The sequence below is a fragment of the Tachyglossus aculeatus genome, chromosome 20 (assembly GCF_015852505.1).
Source record: "Tachyglossus aculeatus isolate mTacAcu1 chromosome 20, mTacAcu1.pri, whole genome shotgun sequence".
Taxonomy (NCBI): Eukaryota; Metazoa; Chordata; class Mammalia; order Monotremata; family Tachyglossidae; genus Tachyglossus; species Tachyglossus aculeatus.
In genome coordinates this window covers 14,771,002-14,791,816 of record NC_052085.1, presented here as the reverse complement: position 1 = coordinate 14,791,816, position 20,815 = coordinate 14,771,002, and the positions used below count along the sequence as shown (strand labels likewise).

The 20,815-nt window shown below is 46.6% G+C and overlaps 2 protein-coding genes across 2 annotated transcripts in view; one reads left to right on the top strand and one right to left on the bottom strand.

Moving 5' to 3' along the window:
- The window catches only part of EIF5B (eukaryotic translation initiation factor 5B), a 54,146-nt gene extending 47,578 nt beyond the window's left edge, over positions 1-6,568 (bottom strand). The window contains exon 1 of the mRNA XM_038761788.1: positions 6,383-6,568. Within this exon, the coding sequence (XP_038617716.1) occupies positions 6,383-6,417 (35 nt within the window). The 5' untranslated portion in view covers positions 6,418-6,568. The remainder of the gene's footprint in view (positions 1-6,382) is intronic.
- A 5,110-nt stretch (positions 6,569-11,678) lies between these two features.
- Positions 11,679-19,869, top strand: TXNDC9 (thioredoxin domain containing 9). Its single transcript, XM_038762137.1, has 5 exons — positions 11,679-11,876; positions 16,794-17,011; positions 17,500-17,618; positions 18,063-18,317; positions 18,815-19,869. Exons 2-5 carry the CDS (start codon positions 16,823-16,825, stop codon positions 18,930-18,932), a joined length of 681 nt encoding a protein of 226 aa, XP_038618065.1. The 5' UTR covers positions 11,679-11,876; positions 16,794-16,822; the 3' UTR covers positions 18,933-19,869.
- The last annotated feature ends 946 nt before the right edge of the window (positions 19,870-20,815 follow it).

Below are 20,815 nucleotides of genomic sequence, written 5' to 3'. Positions count from 1 at the left end.
TGGTTATAAAAGGGGAAAAAAAAACATTTCACACCACGCACCAAATATATCGATTCTAAAACATCTCAAGCATGGCCAAAGGGCAGTAAGCTACCTCTATACTGTACGCTCATTGAGAACAGGGAATGTGCCGGTTATACTGTTGTGTTGTACTCTCCCAAGCGCTTAGTACAGTGTGCTCTGCACACAGTAAGCGCTCAATAAATACGAAGGACTGGCTGACCTAAATGGTGACTAACAAAATGTAATTCTGGGTCAGGGCAGAAAATAGCAGAAAAGCACTCTCCCCCAGCCCCATTGCAACTTTAGGTCCAGGACTTCAAGACACTTCAGAGAAAACAATACAAGGCCAAGACCAGTTCTTCCACCACTTAAGGATACATTTGGGTAGTAAGTTAGAACTCTTGGGAAACGTTTATCCCGTGCCCGGTGAAGGCTGCAGGGCATTAAACTGTCTAAAGTGATCTGAAAGAGATAATGTTCTTCCCAAAGTGCCAAGCTGACTACAGAGAGAGCAACTTTAGACCCCAAAAGAATCGTCTTCAGTAATGACGAGGGCTCGCTACATTATTTTTTGTTGTTAATCTTCAGGGAAAGGAAGGCGACCCCTTCCTTCTCAACAACCAGGACAGAGGAGAGGGGGAGTCCCAGGATGCTGAAAACGAACCGATGAGGCGGTCCACGCGTTTAAAAACCAACGAGGGCGGCTACGGGTCGGTGCGAAGGACGCTGACCAGTTTAACCGGGTCAGGAACGATAACGAGAAAATCTCGTCCCGCTGGTTCCAGGCAGCGAGGGTTGGAAACCATCTGGAGAGGAAAGGGCTGAGGAAATGCTCACTCCGGCCGAAACAGGGCTGTCCCAGACCGACCAGAATACAGAATCCGCCTCCTTTTGGACAAAAATTAATTCTGAGCCCCTTGCTATTTGAGAATATTAAAAGGAAGTCTTCTACAATTACTAAATTCACCATCCTTCGGTGGATCCTTAGGTGAGCTGATTTTGATCCTGAAGCAGAATCGGTTGACATGTCAGTAGTTTTAAGTTATCTTAAATTACGGAAAGAGCCCGGGCTTAGGAATCGGAGGACGTGGGTTCAAATCTCAGCTCTGCCACTTGTCTGCTGTGTGACCTTGGGCAAGCCGCTTAACTTTCCTATGCTTCAGTTACCTCATCTGGAAAATGGAGATTAACACTGTGAACACCATGTGGGACAATCTGATTACCGTGTATCTCCCCCAGCACTTAGAACAGTGCTTGGCACATAGTAAGTGCTTAAATACCATCATTATTAATATTATTATCATCTTCACAGGGGTCTCATTCAGGTGATGAAGTGTGTTAATCTCCCTTGCAAGGGAAATTCAGGTCTCTTTTAAGCAACTTGGAACGGTTTTAACAGCTCGTTTTGGAAAGTACTCAATATCGGTAATTCCCAGCTAACCATTTGGCTCCTTAGCATATTTGGGGGAAAAAAACCCACATCCGTTTCAGAGGAATGGATGTGGCTGCTTCCATCCTACGGTGCAATATGTCAGCTTCCAACCTGAAATCTGGTTGTTTCCTGGCTCCGGAAAATGCCCGAAGCCTGCTGACGGAACCCCAGTGAAATGCCCAAAATGCGGATTTACACTGCTGTGGGGTGGGAAAGAATAGGGAAGCAGAGAAAGTGATGATTTCAAAATAACGCAGCAAAACTGAAGGTGTGGAAACAAGATGAGGGAAGTGAGCCCAGGGGGACGTCCCCAGGCCCCAGAAGAGAAGCAGTGTAGCCCAGTGGCTACAGCACAGGCCTGGGAGTAAGAAGGACCCGGGTTCTAGTCCCGGCTCCACCACTCGTCGGCTGTGTGACCTTAGGTAGGTCGACTCACTTCTCTGGGCCTCAGTTTCCTGCTCTGGAAAATGGGGATTACGACTGTGAGCCCCATGTGGGACAGGGGCTGTGTATCCAACCCAGTGCTCAAAATAGTGCCTGGTTTAAAGTAAGCACTTAACACCATATTAAGAAAATAAAAAAACACCCCAAGCTTCCCTGCCATGATCAGCAGGGCTCCAAAACCAAGCCCTCAGCCTCCTTTCCATCCCTCAGCCTCATCCTTGGGGCAAAAGACCCCAAAGAGAGATTCAGACCCACACTAAGGGGACTAAAGTTCCCTTGAGAAGCAGCAGGGCATAGGGGATAGAGCCCGAGCTTGGGAGTTAGAAGGTCATGGGTTCTAATCCCAGCTCTGCCACTTGTCTGCTGTGTGACCTTATTTCTCTGGGTTTCCTCGGTTTCACCAGGCTCTTTCCGCTAGGCCACTTTTGCTTCTCAGGTAGGTTTTCTGTGGACAAACACACCTTGCAGGATTTCTGCTACACCCTTCCAACTGTCTGAAAACTTCCTTCGCCTTCCGATCCACCAGATCGCCACTGTCCTCCTCATCAAAGTCCTTCCAAAATCCCCATTTCTGTCTCCTCCTCAATCACAAACCCTTCCACCCTTTCCTACACCCACACCAGTGTAGAGCACAGTGATTTCCACGCGCCTCTAATCATAATTATTATGGTACTTGTTAGGCACTTACTATGCGCCAAGCGCTGATCTAAGTCCTGGGATTGATACAAGTTAATCAGGTTGGACACAGTCCCCGCTCCACGTGGGGTTCACCGCCTTAATTCCTATTTTACAGATGAGGTAACTGAGGCCCAGAGAAGTAAAGTGACTTACCCAAGATCATACGGCAGACAAGTGGCAGGGCCTGGATTAGAACCTTCTGACTCCTAAACTAGGCCACACTGCTTATAAATTAAGGGCTTAAAGTATCCAAATATCCCATCTTTCCATTCTCTTCTGCCGCAAATAGCTTTGTGTCTGTCTCCCCTTTTAGATTGTTAAGTTCCTTCCCCCTCTACTGAACTCTCCCGAACTCTTTCCAGCAAAGGCATTGAATATTATTATTATTATTAAGAGGAGATTTTAATGCTATAGAATAATGGGTGATTAGGAGAGAGGAGATCTGGGCAAAGCCCAGATCTTCCCAACACCTTATTTCACACGCGTTTCACGTGTAAAGCAAATAGGTGTCATTAAGTGTTACATTTCCTGAATCCACCACTTGTCTGCTGGGTGATCTGGGGAAAGTCACAACTTCTCTGGACCTCAGTATTTCATCTGTAAAATGGACACTGAATACCAGTTCTCCTTCTTATACACACTGGGCCTCCTTTGGGAGTTGTCAGAGCTGATTATCTAATCTCTTCTCCAGCATTTAGTACAGTATTTGGCACACAGTAACCCTTTAAATGCCACTATTATTATGGAAAAAAAATCCCAGCCTTCCCACATTCCAAACTTGCTTTAAATGCTAAAACAAAGTAAAATAAAATTCTTTTGAAATTAGACGCTTATAAAATTCTTTTGAAATTAGACACCTAAAACAATTCCTCAGTATTTCTGTTGGGTGTAATTCTCACCCATGCATTATTTGCCTGGTATTTCATCTGGTCTAGCGGGGCCTAGTGGAGAGAGCGTGAGCCCTGGGTTCCAATCCGGCCTCAGCCACATCTGCTGTGTGACCTCGGGCAAATCACTTCACTTCTCTGTGCCTCAGTTACCTCATCTGTAAAACAGGAATTAAGATTGTGAACCCCATGTGGGGCAAGGACTGTATCCAACCCAATTTGCTTGGATCCACCCCCGCGCTTAGTACGGTGCCTGGCATGTAGTAAGTGCTTCACAAATACCACAATTATCATTATTATTCCCAGCACCTAGTACAGTGCTCAGTACACAGCAGGGGCTTAATGCCCTTAATAAATCAATGGAATTTATTACATTTGATTAATTTTTCTTGCGCAGAATCCAGATTTTAAGAAAAGCTTCTTCTCTTCCCAATTACCAAGAACTCATTTCAACTAACACCAGCAGGAGAGTCAGCCACAACGCTTTTCCTTTTCAATTCTAGTACTGATAATATTATTAATTATTGCGGTATGTGTTAAGCACTTATGTACCACGCATTACACTAAGCGCCACACGAAGAGAAGCAGTGTGGCTCAGTGGAAAGAGCCCGGGCTTTGGAGGCAGAGGTCATGGGTTCAAACCCCAGCTCTGCCAGTTAATAATAATAATAATGATAGTATTTATTAAGCGCTTACTATGTGCAAAGCACTGTTCTAAGCGCTGGGGAGGTTACAAGGTGATCAGGTTGTCCCACAGGGTGCTCACAGTTTTAATCCTCATTTTCCAGATGAGGGAACTGAGGCCTAGAGAAGTGAAGTGACTTGCCCAAAGTCACACAGCTGACAAGTGGTGGCGCCGGGATTTGAACCCATGACCTCTGACTCCAAAGCCCGGGCTCCTTCCACTGAGCCACGCTGCTTCTCTGCCAGTTGTCAGCTGTGTGACTTTGGGCAAGTCACTTAACTTCTCTGGGCCTCAGTTACCTCATCTGTACAATGGGGATGAAGACTGTGAGCCCCCGGGGGACAACCTGATCACCTTGTAACCTCCCCAGCGCTCAGAACAGTGCTTTGCACATAGTAAGCGCTTAATAAATGCCGTCATTATTATTAAGCGCTGAGGTGGATGCAAGCAAATCGGGTTGGACACAGTCCCTGTCCCACGTGGGGCTCAGAGTCTTAATCCCCATTTAACGGGTGAGGAAACTGAGGCCCAGAGAAGTGATGTGACTTTCCCAAGGTCACCCAGCAGACAAGTGGCGGGGCTGGGATTGGAACCCAGGTCCTTCTGACTCCCAGGGCTGGGCTCTACCCACTAGACCACCCTGCTTCTCACGTGCACAAGGAACACGTCCTGTCTACCAAATCTGTTCTGCTGTACTCTCCCAGGCACTTAGTACAGTGTCCTGCTCCCGGCGAACCCTGAACAACTGACCGACTGATTTCTTCTCCTTCCCCCGGCTCATCTTCTGATGAGACTTCACGGGGCATCCGTGGCTGCTGTGTTGTTCTCTCCCCAGACGTGGACTGAGAGAAGCCAAAGGAAACAGAAAGGAAGGCCGGAGGGGGGAATCGCCAGGCTCTGGAAAACTATCTGTGTACGGCCTGAATCCCGAGGATGTGTGAGAAGCGGCGGCGGCGAGGGGGGCAGGGGGACACCCCAATCCCTTCGGGGGGCAACCGGGCGAGCGGAAGAGGGGAGAGGGCGCAGGGTGGAAGGGAGGGCAGCCCTGGCCACCCCCCGGCAGCTGGTGGAGCCTCCACACCTCAAGCCAGGTCCCAGTGCCCCCAGAAGCCCCAGTCCTCCCACAACCCCCCCCACACTGTAGCCCAGCCCCCCACCATCCCCTCCAGGATAGCCCAGCCCCTCACCACGCCCCCCATGATAGGCCAGCCCCCCACCATGCCTTCCAAGATAGCACAACCCCCCCACACTGTAGCCCAGCCCCACAACACTGCCCCCAGGATAGGCCAGCCCCCACAATCCCATGATAGCCCAGCCCCTCACCATGCCCCCCATCATAGCCCAGCCCCCCACCATGCCCTCCAAGAGAGCCCAGCCCCCCACTATGCCCTCCATGATAACCCAGCCCCCCCCACCGTGCCCTCCATGCTAGCCCAGCCCCCCCACCATGCCCTCCATGATAACCCAGCCCCCACCATGCGCCCCAAGATAGCCCAGCCCCCCACCATGCCCTCCAAGATAGCCCAGCCCCCCACCATCCCCTCCATGATAGCCCAGCCCCCCACCATCCCCTCCATGATAACCCAGGCCCCCACCATCCCCTCCATGTTAGCCCAGCCCCTCACCGTGCCCTCCATGATAACCCAGCCCCCCACCATCCCCTCCATGATAACTCAGCCCCCCACCATCCCCTCCATGTTAGCCCAGCCCCTCACCGTGCCCTCCATGATAACCCAGCCCCCCACCGTCCCCTCCATGATAACCCAGGGCCCTACCACCTCCTCCATGATAGCCCAGCCCCCCACCACGCCCTCCAAGATATCTCAGCCCCCCACCACGCCCTCCAAGATAGCCCAGCCCCCCCACCATGCCCTCCATGATAACCCAGCCCCCCACCATGCCCTCCATGCCAACCCAGCCCCCCACCATGCCCTCCAAGATAGCCCAGCCCCCCACCATGCCCTCCATGATAACCCAGCCCCCCACCATGCCCTCCATGACAACCCAACCCCCCACCCCATGATAGCCCAGCCCCCCCAGCATCGTCCCCGACTGTAGCCCAGCCTCCTGTTCCTCCCCCTCCTCCTGCGGGCAGCCCTCCGAGGCTGGCGCCCCCCGGGCGGTTACCTTTAGGACTGTGAGCCCACTGTTGGGTAGGGACCTCCTCTCTAGGTTGCCAACGTGTACTCCCCAAGCGCTTAGTCCAGTGCTCTGCACACGGTAAGCGCTCAATAAATACGATTGATTGATTACCTGTCATCGCTCTTGTTCTTCTGCTTCTTCCCCATGGCGTGAAGGGGGGGTGGGGGGGCGGCCGACCCGTGACCCCTGACCCCTGACCCCGGCGGCCAACGCTACAGGCGCCGCCCGCCCGTCCTTCCTCCTCGCCGCACACGGGGCCGGGGCCCATATGGTAAGGACTGCTCACTGCGCAGGCGCGCCTCCCTGACGTCATCACGCCGGGCACGCCCTCCTCCCTACCGACGGCCGCGCGCGCCGGCGGCCTAGAGCGCCCCCTCCTGCCGCCGGGCCCGCCCCCCCAGCCGGCACCGGCGCCCCCTGCGCGCCGGAGGACGAAGAGCAGACCGAGCCGCCATTCGGCCGTTCATTCAACCATCCATTCATTCGCTCATTCATTAATTCAATCATTCGATCATCCATTCATTCGATCATTCGATCAATCGTTCATTCAATCATCCATTCATTCCCTCATTCATTGATTCAATCATTCGATCATCCATTCATTCGATCATTCGATCAATCATCCATTCAATCATCCATTCATTCGCTCATTCATTGATTCAATCATTCGCTCATCCATTCATTCGATCATTCGATCAATCATCCATTCAATCATCCATTCATTCGCTCATTTATTAATTCAATCATTCGATCATCCATTCATTCAATCATTCGATCAATCATCCAATCATCCATTCATTCGCTCATTCATTAATTCAATCATTCGAGCATCCATTCATTCGATCATTCGATCAATCATTCATTCATTCGCTCATTCATTGATTCAATCATTCGATCATCCATTCATTCGATCATTCATTAATGCTCATTCATTAATTCAATCATTCGACCATCCATTCATTCGATCATTAGATCAATCATTCATTCAATCATCCTTTCGTTCGCTCATTCATTAATTCAATCATTCGATCATCCATTCGTTTGATCATTCGATCAATCATTCATTCAATCATCCTTTCATTCGCGCATTCATTGATTCAATCATTCGATCATCCATTCATTCGATCATTCGATCAATCATACATTCGCTCATTCATTGATTCAATCATTCGATCATCCATTCATTCGATCATTCGATCAATCATTCATTCAATCATCCATTCATTCGCTCATTCATTAATTCAATCATTCGATCATTCAATCAATCATTCATTCAACCAGCAATCAATCAATCGTATTTATTGAGCGCTTACTGTGTGCAGAGCACTGTACTAAGCGCTTGGGAAGTCCAAGTTGGCAACGTATAGAGACAGTCCCTACCCAACAGTGGGCTCACAGTCTAGAAGGGGGAGACAGAGAACAAAACCAAACATACTAACAAAATAAAATAAATAGAATAGATATGTACAGGATAAATAAATTGAGTAATAAATATGTACAAACATATATACATCTATACAGGTGCTGTGGGGAAGAGAAGGAGGTACCGTTCATTCATTAATTCAATCATTCATTCATTCGATCATTCAATCAATCATTCATTCAATCATGTATTCAAGCAGCAATCAATCAATCGGATTTATGGAGCGCTTACTGTGTGCAGAGCGCTGGACTAAGCGCTTGGGAAGTCCAAGTTGGCAACATAGTCGGTCCCTACCCAACAGCGGGCTCACAGTCTAGAAGGGGGAGACAGACAACAAAACCAAACATATTAACAAAGTAAAATAAATAGAATAGATATGTACAAGTAAAATAAATTCTATTTATTATTTTATTATTTATTTATATTTTTATTTATATCTTTTCATATTATATATTTATATGTATTATACATTTATATAAATATGTTTATATGTTTACTTATGTTCCTTTATAATTTATGTTTATATTTATAAAATATGAATTTATATTTATATGATATGTTATTTATTTATATATGTTTATTATTTATTTATTAAAATAAGCCATTCGATCATTCAATCACCCATTCATTCGATCATTCATTAATTCAATCATTCGATCAATCAATCATTCATTCAATCATTTATTCAACCATTCGGTCATTCAATCAATCATTCATTCAATCATTTATTCAGCCATTCGATCATTCAATCAATCAATCATTCAATCATTCAATTCAACCAATCATTCGATCATTCATTCATTCAATCAATCATTCATTCATTCGTGGCTCAGTGGAAAGAGCCCGGGCTTGGAAGTCAGAGGTCATGGGTTCAAATCCCAGCTCCGCTACTTGTCATCTGTGTGACTTTGGGCAAGTCACTTCACTTCTCTGGGCCTCAGTGCGTTCATCTGTAAAATGGGGATTGAGACTGAGAGCCCCCCGGGGGACAACCTGATCACCTTGTAGCCTCCCCAGTGCTTAGAACAGTGCTTTGCACATAGTATGTGCTTAATTAAATGCCGTCATTATTATTATTATTAATTCAATCATTCAACCATTCATTAATTCAATCATTCATTCACTGTTCATTCATTCTTTCATTCGATCATTCATTCGATCATTCCTTCTTTCATTCATTCATTTGATCATTCATTCCATCATTCATTCATTCCATCGTATTTATTTATTCATTCATTCATTCAATCATATTTATTGAGCACTTACTGTGTGCAGAGCACTGATTTATTGAGTGCTTATTGTGTGCAGAGCGCTGTACTAAGCACTTGGAAAGGACAATTCAGCAACAGAGACAATCCCTACCCAACAACGGGCTCACAGTCTAGAAGCGGGGGAGACAGACAACAAAACAAGTAGACAGGCATCAATACCATCAAAATAAATAAATAGAGTTACAGATATATATATACATCATTAATAAAATAAATGTAATCAATCATTCATTCATTTATTCATTTAATCGTGCTTATTAATAATAATAATGGCATTTGTTAAGTGCTCACTATTATCATTATTATATATATTTTATAGCATCCACCATGTCCTCTTTTCTGTAATATTCAATCGTATTTATTGAGTGCTTATTGTGTGCAGGGCATTGTAATAGAATTCTATAATATATTTGTCTGTCTACCCATCTACCCTGCTAGATTATAAATTCCTTTTAGGGAAGCTATCACATGCATTCAGGCTATTGGACCCTTCCAAATATTTAATACAGTGACTTACACCCAGAAGGTAATGAATAAATAGTTTAGTTTGATTCTAATTCAAAACCATCGCTTACCTTAGCACTTAATAATAATAATAATAATAATTAGTACTTGAGAGGCAGAGTGGCCTATGGGCCTGCGGGTCAAATGATCTGGATTTCAACCCCAGTTTTGGTTCTTTCATTCATTTATTTATTGAGCACTTACTGTGTGCAGAGCACTGTACTAAGCGCTTGGGAGAGTAATAATAATAATAATAATAATAATGTTGGTATTTGATTTAAGTGCAAGCGCTGTTCTAAGCTCTAGGGTAGATACAGTGTCATCAGGTTGTCCCACGTGAGGCTCACAGTCTTCACCCCCATTCCACAGATGAGGGAACTGAGGCCCAGAGAAGTTAAGTGACTTGCCCAAGGTTGCACAGCTGACAAGTGGCGGAGCCGGAATTAGAACCCATGACCTCTGGCTCCCCAGCCCGGGCTCTTTCCACTGAGCCACGCTGCTTCTGGGCCTGGGAGTCAGACGGTCATGGGTGCTAATCGTGACTCCGCCACTTTGCTGTGTGGCCTTGGGCAAGTCACTTTGCTTCTCTGGGCCTCAATTACCTCATCTGTAAAATGGAGACTGAGACTGTGATCCCCACTTGAGACAGGGACTGTGTCCAACCTGATTTGCTTGTACTCACCCCAGCGCTTAGTACAGTGCCTGGAACATAGTAAGTGCTTAAGATAATCAGCCTGGCTTAGTGGCAAGAGCCTGGGCTTGGGAGTGAAAGGTTGTGGGTTCTAATTCTGACTCTGCCACTTATCAGCTGTGTGACTTTGGGTCACTTAACGTCTCTGTGACTCAGTTCCCTCATCTGTAAAATGGGGATGAAGACTGTGAGCATCAGGTGGGACAACCTGCTTACCTTGTATCTACCCCAGCGCTCAAAACGGTGCTTGGCCCATAGTAAGCACTTAACAAATACTAACATTAGGGAAGCAACATGGCTCAATGGATAAGACCACGGACTTGGGAGTCACAGGTCATGGGTTCTAATCCCAGCTCTGCCAACTATCAGCTGTGTGACTTTGGGAAAGTCACTTAACTTCTCTGTGCCTGTTACCTCATCTGTAAAATGGGGATTAAGACTGTGGGCCCCCCATGGGACAACCTGATCCAGCGCTTACAACAGTGCTTTGCACATAGCAAGCGCTTAATAAATGCCACTATTATTATTAGGTGGAATAATAATAATAATAATGTTGGCATTTGTTAAGCGCTTACTATGTGCAAAGCACGGTTCTAAGCGCTGGGGGGGATACAAAGTGATCAGGTTGTCCCATGTGGGGTTCACAGTCTTAATCCCCATTTTACAGATGAGGTAACAGGCTCAGAGAAGTGAAGTGACTTGCCCAAGGTCACACAGCAGACATGTGGCAGAGCGGGGATTCGAACCCATGACCTCTGACTCCAAAGCCCGGGCTCTTTCCACTGAGCCACGCTGCTTCTCTGCAGCACCTGATTAACCTGATTAACCTGTGTATACAAACAGTAAATGCTTAAATACCATAGTAATAATTATTATTATTATTAACACATGCCATCGTAATTCCAAGCACTTAGTCCAGTGCATATATATATATATGTATATATGTTTGTACATATTTATTACTCTATTTTATTTAACTTGTACATATCTATTCTATTTATTTTATTTTGTTAGTATGTTTGGTTTTGTTCTCTGTCTCCCCCTTTTAGACTGTGAGCCCACTGTTGGGTAGGGACTGTCTCTATGTGTTGCCAATTTGTACTTCCCAAGCGCTTAGTACAGTGCTCTGCACATAGTATGTGCTCAATAAATACGATTGATTGATTGATTGATATGTTGCCAACTTGTACTTCCTAAGCGCTTAGTACAGTGCTCTGCACACAGTAAGCGCTCAATAAATACGATTGATTGATTGCTCTGCCCCCAGTGAGTGCTCAATAAATAGGACTGGATGGACTGGAAGGCTCCAGGGACAAACGCCAAATCAGGAAGATTGGACCGCGCAGACACCGTAGGAGAAGACTCTCTTCTCCCCCCCCCCCCTTCACGCGCGCGGTTCACAGAAAGGGGCGGGCGCGTGCTACGCCCCCTTACGTCAAGAAAGGGCCACCCCAGCCGGCCAATGAGCAGCCAGCCAGTGAGATCGCGGCCAATGAGGAGGGGGCGCGGAGAGGCAAGCGGCGGCGCCAGCCAATGAGGAGGCGGCGCGGCGAGGCCGGCAGCCAATGAGAGAGCGGCCAATGTAATGAGGAGGCGGTGTGGCGAGGCGCTCGCCGTCGCGGCCGCTGAGGGGAAGAGAGAGGCGGGGGCGGCTTTCTGGAGCCCTGTGGAGCCTCCATCATCATCATCGGGGTCATACGATTGATTGATTTTCAGGTGAGGCCATGGCCGACGCGGTGGGGCCCCGGGAGACAGAAAGACAGAGAGACAGACAAAGGGGCGGTGGCTGAGGAGACTTTGGGGCGCGGGCGCGCATGCGCTTTAAATATGTGCCGCCGCGCATGCGCGCTAGAAGTCGTGTTCCCCTCTGCGCATGCGCGCTAGAAGGCGGTGTTTTCCCCTCTGCGCATGCGCGTCGCTGACGGTTCTGCAGGCCCCAAAGACTTGGCCTCTCCTTGGTGTGAATAGTGACGGCATTTATTAAGCGCTTACTACGTGCCAAGCACTGTTCTAAGCGCCGGGGAGGTTACAGGGTGATCAGGTTGCCCCAAAGGGGGCTCACAGTCTTCATCCCCATTTTGCAGATGAGGGAACTGAGGCACAGAGAATAGTAATAATAATAATAATGGCATTTGTTAGGCGCTTACTATGTGCAAAGCACTGTTCTAAGCGCCGGGGAGGTTACAGGGTGATCAGGTTGCCCCAAAGGGGGCTCACAGTCTTCATCCCCATTTTTCAGATGAGGGAACTGAGGCACAGAGAATAGTAATAATAATAATAATGGCATTTGTTAGGCGCTTACTATGCAAAGCACTGTTCTAAGCGCTGGGGGACACAAGGGGGTCAGGTTGTCCCACGGGGGGGCTCACAGTCTTAATTCCCATTTTACAGATGAGGTAATTGAGGCTCGGAGAATGATGATGATGGCATTTGTTAAGCACTTACTATGTGCGAAGCACTGTTCTAAGCGCTGGGGAGGTTACAAGGTGATCAGGTTGCCCCAAAGGGGGCTCACAGTCTTCATCCCCGTTTTGCAGATGAGGGAACTGAGGCACAGAGAATAATAATAATAATGGCGTTTGTTAAGCGCTTACTATGTGCGAAGCACTGTTCTAAGCGCGGGGGGATACAAGGGGGTCAGGTTGTCCCACAGGGGGGCTCACAGTCTTAATTCCCATTTTACAGATGAGGTAATTGAGGCTCGGAGAATGATGATGATGGCATTTGTTAAGCACTTACTATGTGCGAAGCACTGTTCTAAGCGCTGGGGAGGTTACAAGGTGATCAGGTTGCCCCAAAGGGGGCTCACAGTCTTCATCCCCGTTTTGCAGATGAGGGAACTGAGGCACAGAGAATAATAATAGTAATGGCATTTGTTAAGCGCTTACTATGTGCGAAGCACTGTTCTAAGCGCGGGGGGATACAAGGGGGTCAGGTTGTCCCACGGGGGGGCTCACAGTCTTAATTCCCATTTTACAGATGAGGTAATTGAGGCTCGGAGAATGATGATGATGGCATTTGTTAAGCACTTACTATGTGCGAAGCACTGTTCTAAGCGCTGGGGAGGTTACAAGGTGATCAGGTTGCCCCAAAGGGGGCTCACAGTCTTCATCCCCGTTTTGCAGATGAGGGAACTGAGGCACAGAGAATAATAATAATAATGGCATTTGTTAAGCGCTTACTATGTGCGAAGCACTGTTCTAAGCGCGGGGGGATACAAGGGGGTCAGGTTGTCCCACGGGGGGGGCTCACAGTCTTAATTCCCATTTTACAGATGAGGTAATTGAGGCTCGGAGAATGATGATGATGGCATTTGTTAAGCACTTACTATGTGCGAAGCACTGTTCTAAGCGCTGGGGAGGTTACAAGGTGATCAGGTTGCCCCAAAGGGGGCTCACAGTCTTCATCCCCGTTTTGCAGATGAGGGAACTGAGGCACAGAGAATAATAATAATAATGGCATTTGTTAAGCGTTTACTATGTGCGAAGCACTGTTCTAAGCGCGGGGGGATACAAGGGGGTCAGGTTGTCCCACGGGGGGCTCACGGTCTTAATCCCCATTTTACAGATGAGGGAATTGAGGCCCTGAGAATGATGATGATGATGATGGCATTTGTTAAGCGCTTACTATGTGAAAAGCACTGTTCTAAGCACTGGGGAGGTTACAAGGTGATCAGGTTGCCCCAAAGGGGGCTCACAGTCTTCATCCCCATTTTCCAGATGAGGGAACTGAGGCACAGAGAATAATGATAAAAATGGCATTTGTTAAGCGCTTACTATGTGCAGAGCACTGTTCTAAGCGCTGGGGGATACAAGGGGGTCAGGTTGTCCCACGGGGGGCCCACAGTCTTAATCCCCATTTTACAGATGAGGTAATTGAGGCCCAGAGAAGAGAAGGGACTTGCCCAAAGTCACACAGCTGACAAGTGGCAGAGCCAGGATTTGAACCCATGACCTCTGGCTCCCAAGCCCGGGCTCTTTCCACTGAGCCACGTATGAATAATAATAATTATTGTTATTGTGGTATTTATTAAGTGCTTACTATGTGCCAAGCACTGTCCTAAACGCCTGGGTCTCACTTCTAGACTGTGAGCCCGTTGTTGGATAGGGACCATCTCTATCTGTTGCCAGTTTGTACTTCCCAAGCGCTTAGTACACTGCCCTGCATACAGTAAGCGCTCAGTAAATACGATTGAATGAATGAATGGGCCTCCGTTCCCCCATCTGGAAAATGGGAATTGAGACTGTGGGCCCCGTATGGGACAGGGACTGTGTCCAACCCGATTTGCTTAGATCCGCCCCGGCGCTTAGAACAGTGCCTGGCACATAGTAAGCACTTAGCAAATACGGCAATTTATTATTATTAGTTCTTATTACCCCCCTTTTTAAGGTGAGGGAACTGAGGCCCAGAGAAGTAAAGTGACTTATCCAAGGCCACACAGCAGACAAGTAGAGGAGCCGGGATTAGAACCCAGGCCTGTGCTCTATCCACTAGGCCATGCTATTGTACTATGATGATGATGGCATTTGTTAAGTGCTTACTATGTGCCAAGCACTGTTCTAAGCGCGAGGGTAGATACAAAGTAATCAGGTTGTCCCAAGTGGGGTTCACAGTCTTACTACCCATTTCACAGGTGAGATAACTGAGGCACAGAGAAGCTTGCCCAAAGTCACACATCTATCTATATATTTTGTGGCATTTTTTAAGTGTTTACTATGTGCCAGGCACCGTACGAAGCGCTGGGGTGGATACAAGCTCATTAGTTTGGACACAGTCCATGCCCCACATGGGGCTCACAGTCTTAATCCTCGTTTTACAGATGAAGTAACTGCAGCACAGAGAAGGTAAGTGACTTTCCCAAGGTAACTATAGTGTGCTGAACTCTTCCGAGCGCTTAGCACAGTGATATGCATGAGAAGCAGCATGGCATAATGGATAGACCACAGGCATGGGAATCAGGAGGACCTGGGGTCTCAGCCTTTGTGGGATATGGGCTATGTCCTACGTGATGAACATTTATATACCCCAGTGCTTAGTTAACTGTGCCTAGCGTATAACAAGCACTTAACAAATACCATAAAAAGGAGTAAGCGCTCAGTAAATACCATCGATTGATTAAGCGTTTAATCGATTGATTGATCATGCAGAGCACCAAGTTAACTGGTGGTTCACTCCCTTTATCTGCCCCGGGTAAACCTCCAGGGATTTACTCTGCTTTGACTATATATGTATATATGTTTGTACATATTTTTTACTCTATTTATTTATTTATTTGTTTTATTTGTACATATCTATTCTATTTATTTTATTTTGTTAGTATGTTTGGTTTTGTTCTCTGTCTCCCCCTTTTAGACTGTGAGCCCACTGTTGGGTAGGGACTGTCTCTATATGTTGCCAATTTGTACTTCCCAAGCGCTTAGTACAGTGCTCTGCACATAGTAAGCGCTCAATAAATACGATTGATGATGATGATGATGACGACTAAATTTGGGGTAAAACCAGTTATTTCAGCTGGAACCATGATCTTCATTTGAAAATTCACTTTTGAAAAATCCTTACCCTGAGTGTTCAGCCAGGGTATGAATTCAAACCAGATTAGGGATTACGTCTTGGGGATGTCAGAGCATATACTCCGTGAATGATCTTTTTTTTTTTAATATTAAGCGCTTACTATGTGCAGAACACTGTTCTAAGCGCTGAAACACTGTTCTAAGCGCTGGGGAGGTTACAGGGTGATCAGGTTGTCCCACGGGGGGCTCACAGTCTTAATCCCCATTTTACAGATGAGGTCATTGAGACACAGAGAAGTTAAGTGACTTGCCCTAAGTCACACAGCTGACAGTTGGCGGAGCCAGGATTTGAACCCATGGCCTCTGACTCCAAAGCCCGGGCTCTTTCCACTGAGCCACGCTGCTTCTCATTTCTACCTTGAGGTGATCATAAGCTCTTAGTAGAGTGCTCTGCCCACTGTTAGCGCTTAATAAATAACAGTGGTTGATAATAGAAGCCGGGTCTCCAAAAATGCACAGGGCAGAAATTTGTGGTTGAGAGCCCTGAATGATGACAGTTTTTTTGTCTAAACTGGCAGGACGCTGGGAGGAAAATATGTGCAGTCTTTCATGTGAATTTGTCCCTCAAAACAGTCATCTACTTCACACGCCTGCATATCTGTCAGCAACCGGTAATACTGTTTTGAAATATAATAAGTTGGGACAACATCGACACCTCCCTCAGTTTCCACGTCTATCAGCAGCCTTGTCTCCTTTGAACAAAGTAATGGGAAATATCCCTCTCAGTCCACTTATTCGTATTTACTGAGCACTTACTGTGTGCAAAGCACTTTCCTAAGCAGTTGGGAGAGTAAAATACAGTGATAAACAGACACATTCCCCCGTCCACAGTGCTTCAGAGTTACCTTGAACAGCCTGAAGAAGGGCAACTTCAGTTAAGCTCAGTCCTTTCTTCGACCTCATCCCTGCGGTTCCTGAAATACACACATCTTTTCCTAGAAACCAAAAGAGATCGGCTAAATAAAGAAAGCATTCATTGTTTGGGGGATAAGGTGACTGTAGGGAGACAGAACTTCAGTTCAAGATTGCTAAGGAAATAAGAACGTCTGTTTTATTTCGCTAGCTCCAAGGGGTGACCCGTACATTTGGATAATGGAAGCAGATACGTCCGTCAACATGTTTTCCAAAGTCTTGGAGAATCAGTTGCTCCAGACCACTAAACTGGTAGAAGAGCAGCTGGATTCGGAAATTCAGAAACTGGACCAGATGGATGAAGATGACTTGGAACGCCTCAAGGAAAAGAGACTCGAAGCGCTAAAGAAAGCCCAGCAACAGAAACAAGTAACTCTCCTGCCTCGATTCCCAAAGCTGGGAAAATAACGGGATGGTCAATAATAACAATAATAATAATGGTATTTGTTAAGCGCTTACTTTGGGCCAAGCACTTTTCTAAGCGCTGGGGGAGATACAAGATTCAGGTTGTCCCACGTGGGGCTCACAGTCTTAATCCCCATTTGACAGATGAAGTAGCTGAGGCCCCGAGTAGTTAAGTGACTTGCCCAGAGTCACACAGCTGACGAGTGGAAGAGCCGGGATTAGAACCCACGACCGAGCGTGTCTGTGCACGGGATGGGGTCGCAGAAGTGGCGACGTCCCAGGGGTCTGTCGCAGATCTTCCCCTCCCCACCAATTCATTTCACACAGTAAGCGCTCAATAAAGGTGATGGATTGATTGACCGCTTAAATAAGGTGTGCCCTGATAAAGGTCAGCGAAATGCTTGAATGTGAGATTTTGAAGAGTAATATTTCCTCCTTTTTCTCCAAACCAGGAGTGGCTCTCCAAAGGACACGGGGAATACCGGGAAATTCCTAGCGAGCGAGACTTTTTTCAGGAAGTCAAGGAGAGCAAAAAAGTGGTTTGCCATTTCTACAGAGATTCCACATTCAGGTAACACATCGCTGTTGAAAAGCCGAGATTAATTGAGGAAAAGATGGGAACCTTTATTGTGACTAAAGTGGTTTGAGAGGATTAGAAACACCTACAGTCTTGTTTCGTTGTGGTTCAAGAGATTTGAAGAGGTTTTCAGAATTTACTTTCATAATCATAATTCTGGCAATAACAATTGCCGAATTGTACTTTCCAAGCGCTTAGTACAGTGCCGTGCACACAGTAAGTGCTCAATAAATACAATTGAATGAATAATCTAGGATCTCTTGAGATCCTTGATTTGGGGTTTGCTTCATCCCTTGAGCTTGTACTTCCCAAGTGCTTAGTACAGTGCTCTGCACACTGTAAGCGCTCAATAAATACGATTTATTGATTGATTGATTGAGCCTTTATAGTGCTTGGACTGTTTGTGATCTTTATTTTCAATTATGTTTTGCTTCACAGGTGTAAAATAGTAGACAAGCATCTGGCACTGCTGTCCAAGAAGCATCTCGAGACCAAATTTCTGAAGTTAAACGTAGAAAAGGCCCCCTTTCTGTGTGAAAGGCTGCGGATCAAGGTCATCCCCACTCTAGCTCTGGTGAAAGATGGGAAAACGCAAGATTACGTGGTCGGTTTTACGGATTTAGGCAACACAGATGACTTCACCACAGAGACCTTAGAATGGCGACTGGGCTGTTCCGATATTCTTAACTACAGGTAACTGAAAAATGAGGTTGGTTCATTTCTTGGTTGGAATCTTCAGGTGGAATTTGGCCATTTATTGCTGAGGTGAAATATCCCCAGAGATGTACGTATGTGTGGATGTGTTTGCTATAGGGGAGAGCAAAAACCAGCAATCATCAGGCAGTTCTGCTAGGCCTCAGTGTCCTCATCTGTAAAATGGGGCTAAATGATTGTTATTATTATCATTGTTATCACTGTGAGCCCACACCGGAGTTAATAAAAATCTACATTTAGCTTTGTGGGGTTGTACGTACAATAAAAGGTGCAAACCAAGTATTTTGAAATAGAACCTGCACTCGTGAAGTGCATTTGGAGGAAACTCATGTCAAAGTTACCCGCAGAAATGGACATACAGTTGGAGTGGGGTGGGATTGGAGGTTTTGGGTGGCCCTTAGTGAAGCTGGGTATCTAGTGAGGATCAGAATTTCCCTCGCTCATCAACTTTTCAAATTTTATTTTCTGATTCTCAGCGGAAATTTGATGGAACCACCTTTCCAGAGTCAGAAGAAATTCGGCACCAACTTCACAAAGTTGGAAAAGAAAACCATCCGTGGAAAGAAATACGATTCAGACTCCGAGGATGACTAGAACTCAGCCAAAAAAAAGCCGCCAGTCGTCTCTTGTGTTTTGCTTAATTCCACCTTGGGAATCTAAAGCGTTCTTGTTCTCACTACATTTGCACTTAGTGATCATTTTCTATACAGTTTTATACCACTGAGTCACTTAGAAAGACATCTCACATATATTCTCTGTGGCGGTCATTTTTAAGTTGAAAAAACACCTGAGCTCTTTTGATTGAATGGGTTATCTCGCAAGTGACTGAATACTCCGTGTTGGTAGGCTTCAGAGTTTGATTTCCCCAGCGTGTTTCCGATAGCCTAACTTTTTATACTTTCCGGCTCCTAAATTTCCACGTGCCGAAAGAGTCTTCAGTTCTAGAACATTTCAAATGAGCTGCGAAAAGAATGCCTCTATAACAACACTGGACCCTGCAGGTCTAAGGCAGTCGCTTTCAAGAGGGAACCAAGACCACCTCGGCTGGAAGGAGCGATTTCGGCATTCTGGGGCCGGGTGTCCGGGGATCCGAGACAGAGGCCGTGAGGGAGAAACACCAGCGGGAATCAGCAAGATGCAAGGGGAAAAAGCAAACAGAATTTCATTTCCCTTGAGAGAGAATCGGTCAGCTGGTATTTATTGAGCCCTTACTGTGTTCCGAGCACTGAACTGAGCACTTGAGAGGGCACTGTACGACTGGGATTCCCTTCAGACTTCCACACCCTCCGCCCATGAGCCACTTTGACCCCTTCACTCTCTTTCCTAAGATGTGGCCCTCACTTGGTATTCATTAGTCCAAACACCAATAAATCGCGCTGCTAAGCAGGCCTCCTCCAGGGCTTTGAAGGGTTTGTGCAGGTGCCCAGCCTTGCAATAAATTTCTGAACCTCTCTCACACTCCTATTGGTTTGGGTTTTTAATCGACCTCAGTTAATAAATAAAAATAAAGTTATTTGAACACAAAAGCTGAGATGACTTGGATTTTTAAGTTCTACTCGGACAGAAGGGGTGATGGAGGTTGGGGGGGGGGGGGGGGCAATGAGATCCGATTGAGGGGGAACCAATTGTGCCAGCCTTTTCCACGCAAACCGGGGCGAGGCCTTGCCAAGGGAAACATGTCTCTCGGGATCTGCGCCGGGAATGTGGCCATCAACTGGCATCAGGGGCTGTTTGTCTCCCTGATGGCTCTTCCCTGTCATTTCCCTGGGCCGGTTTTCCCGCCTCTTTGGGCGGGGAAATAGCAGACCAGATGGTGGTCCATCTGAAACTCCTAACAAATGTGCTGCCGTTTCTTCTTGATGCCTTAGTATAAAGAGATTTCCCTTTCAGTTGAATGAGTTCTTTAAGGATCTCAGTTACCGCATCTGTAAAATGGGGATTAAGACTGTGAGCCCCCCCGTGGGACAACCTGATCACCTTGTAACCTCCCCAGCGCTTCGTACAGTGCTTTGCACATACTAAGCGCTTAATAAATGCCATTATTATTATTATTATTATTATTATCTGGGAACTTTGTGCGCTAAAATCTCATCCCCCTAACACCTCTTTCTGTGACTGCAGGGCTCTGCCACAACTTAATGATCTCCAGGAATCCAGTAGCACATCCAATTAACATCAGCTCCTGGGACCCTTTCACCATTTCCCGAGGTGTCTATTCCAAAATAGACTCCCTCAAAGAGGCTACACACTTCTGCTACCAATTAAAATGAGGTAAATTTGAGTTCAAGGAAGGAGAAAAGCCAGGTTACTGAGTGCCAGATGAAGCAGGAAATCAGAAAGTACCCTGAGCAGACCCTAACACTGAGATGTTTCAAGATTTGATTAGCATCAGTGGTATAGTCTGCTCAATAATGACATTTGTTTCGCACTTACTGTGTACCAGGCACTGTACTAAGCACTGGGGTAGATACAAGATA